Source organism: Lottia gigantea, assembly GCF_000327385.1.
Source record: "Lottia gigantea unplaced genomic scaffold LOTGIsca_7876, whole genome shotgun sequence".
Lineage (NCBI taxonomy): Eukaryota > Metazoa > Mollusca > Gastropoda > Lottiidae > Lottia > Lottia gigantea.
The window spans coordinates 83-1,615 of NW_008710625.1; the positions used below are offsets into that span (position 1 = coordinate 83).

Consider the following 1,533-nt stretch of genomic DNA (forward strand, 5'->3'; position numbering starts at 1 on the left):
AAATTGCCCCTTAAATTGTCCCATAAATTGCCCATTAAATTTTCCCATAAATTGCCCATCGAATTGTCCCATAAATCGCCGCTTAAATTATCCCATAAATTGCCCCATAAATTTCCCCTTAAATTTTACCCATAAATTGCCCCTTAAATTATCCCATAAATTTCCCCTTAAATTGTCCCATAAATTGCCCCTTAAATTGTCCCATAAATTGCCCATTAAATTTTCCCATAAATTGCCCATCGAATTGTCCCATAAATCGCCGCTTAAATTATCCCATAAATTGCCCCTTAAATTGTCCCATAAATTTCCCCTTAAATTTTCCCATAAATTGTCCTATAAATTCTACCATAAAATTGCCCCTTAACATTTACCCATAAATTGCCCCTTAAATTATCCCATAAATTTCCCCTTAAATTGTCCCATAAATTTCCCCTTAAATTGTCCCATAAATTTCCCCTTAAATTGTCCCATAAATTTCCCCATAAATTTCCCCATAAATTGTCCCATAAATTGCCCATTAAATTGTCCCATTAATTTCCCATCGAATTGTCCCATAAATCGCCCCTTAAATTATCCCATAAATTACCCCTTAAATTGTTCCATAAATTTCCCCTTAAATTGTGCCATAAATTGCCCCTTAAATTCTCGCGTAAATTGTCCCTTAAATTCTCGCATAAATTTCCCCTTAAATTGTCCGATGAATTGCCCCTTAAATTGTCACTTAAATTGCCACATAAATTGTCCCTTAAATTGCCCCATTAAATTGTCTCATAAATTGTTTCATAAAATGTTAATTAAATTGTCGCATAAATTGTCCCGCAAATTATCCCATAAATTGTCACTTAAATTGCCACATAAATTGTCCCATTAAATTGTCTCATAAATTGTTTCATAAAATGTTAATTAAATTGTCGCATAAATTGCCCCTTAAATTGCCCCATAAATAGTCCCTGTACCATAAATTGCCCCTTAAATTCTCACATAGATTTCCCCCTAAATTGTCTCATAAATTGCCCCTTAAATTCTCGCATAAATTTCCCCTTAAATTGTCAGATAAATTGCTCCTTGAATTGTCTCATAAATTGCCCATTAAATTGTCCCATAAATTGGGACTTAAATTGTCCCATAAATTGGGACTTAAATTGTCCCATAAATTGCTTCTGAAATTGTCCCTTAAATTGCCCAGTAAATTGCCCAGTAAATTGTCCCGCAAATTATCCCATAAATTGTCCCTTAAATCGCCACATAAATTGTTCTATAAAATGTTAATTAAATTGTCGCATAAATTTCCCCTTAAATTGTCCCATAAATAGTCCCTGTCGCATAAATTTCCCCTTAAATTGTCCCATCCATTGCGCCTTAAATTGTCCCATAAATTGCGCCTTAAATTGCCCCATAAATTGAGCCTTAAAGTGTCCCATAAGTTGCGCCTTGAATTGTCCCATAAATTGCTTCTGAAATTGTCCCTTATATTGTCCCATAAATTGTCCCTTAAATTGCCCAGTAAATTGTCCCGTAAATTATACCATAAAT

At 33.9% G+C, this 1,533-nt stretch overlaps 2 protein-coding genes across 2 annotated transcripts; one reads left to right on the plus strand and one right to left on the minus strand.

Annotated features, from left to right (window-relative positions):
* Positions 1-391: 391 nt before the first annotated feature.
* LOTGIDRAFT_148345 (hypothetical protein) lies at positions 392-871 on the plus strand (the record flags this gene model as incomplete). The annotated part of the gene is made up of 1 exon (XM_009066641.1): positions 392-871. A coding segment is annotated over one exon (480 nt), but the record flags the coding sequence as incomplete, so codon positions are not given.
* Positions 872-1,265: 394 nt separating this feature from the next.
* LOTGIDRAFT_148344 (hypothetical protein) lies at positions 1,266-1,514 on the minus strand (the record flags this gene model as incomplete). The annotated part of the gene is made up of 1 exon (XM_009066642.1): positions 1,266-1,514. A coding segment is annotated over one exon (249 nt), but the record flags the coding sequence as incomplete, so codon positions are not given.
* Positions 1,515-1,533: the final 19 nt, after the last annotated feature.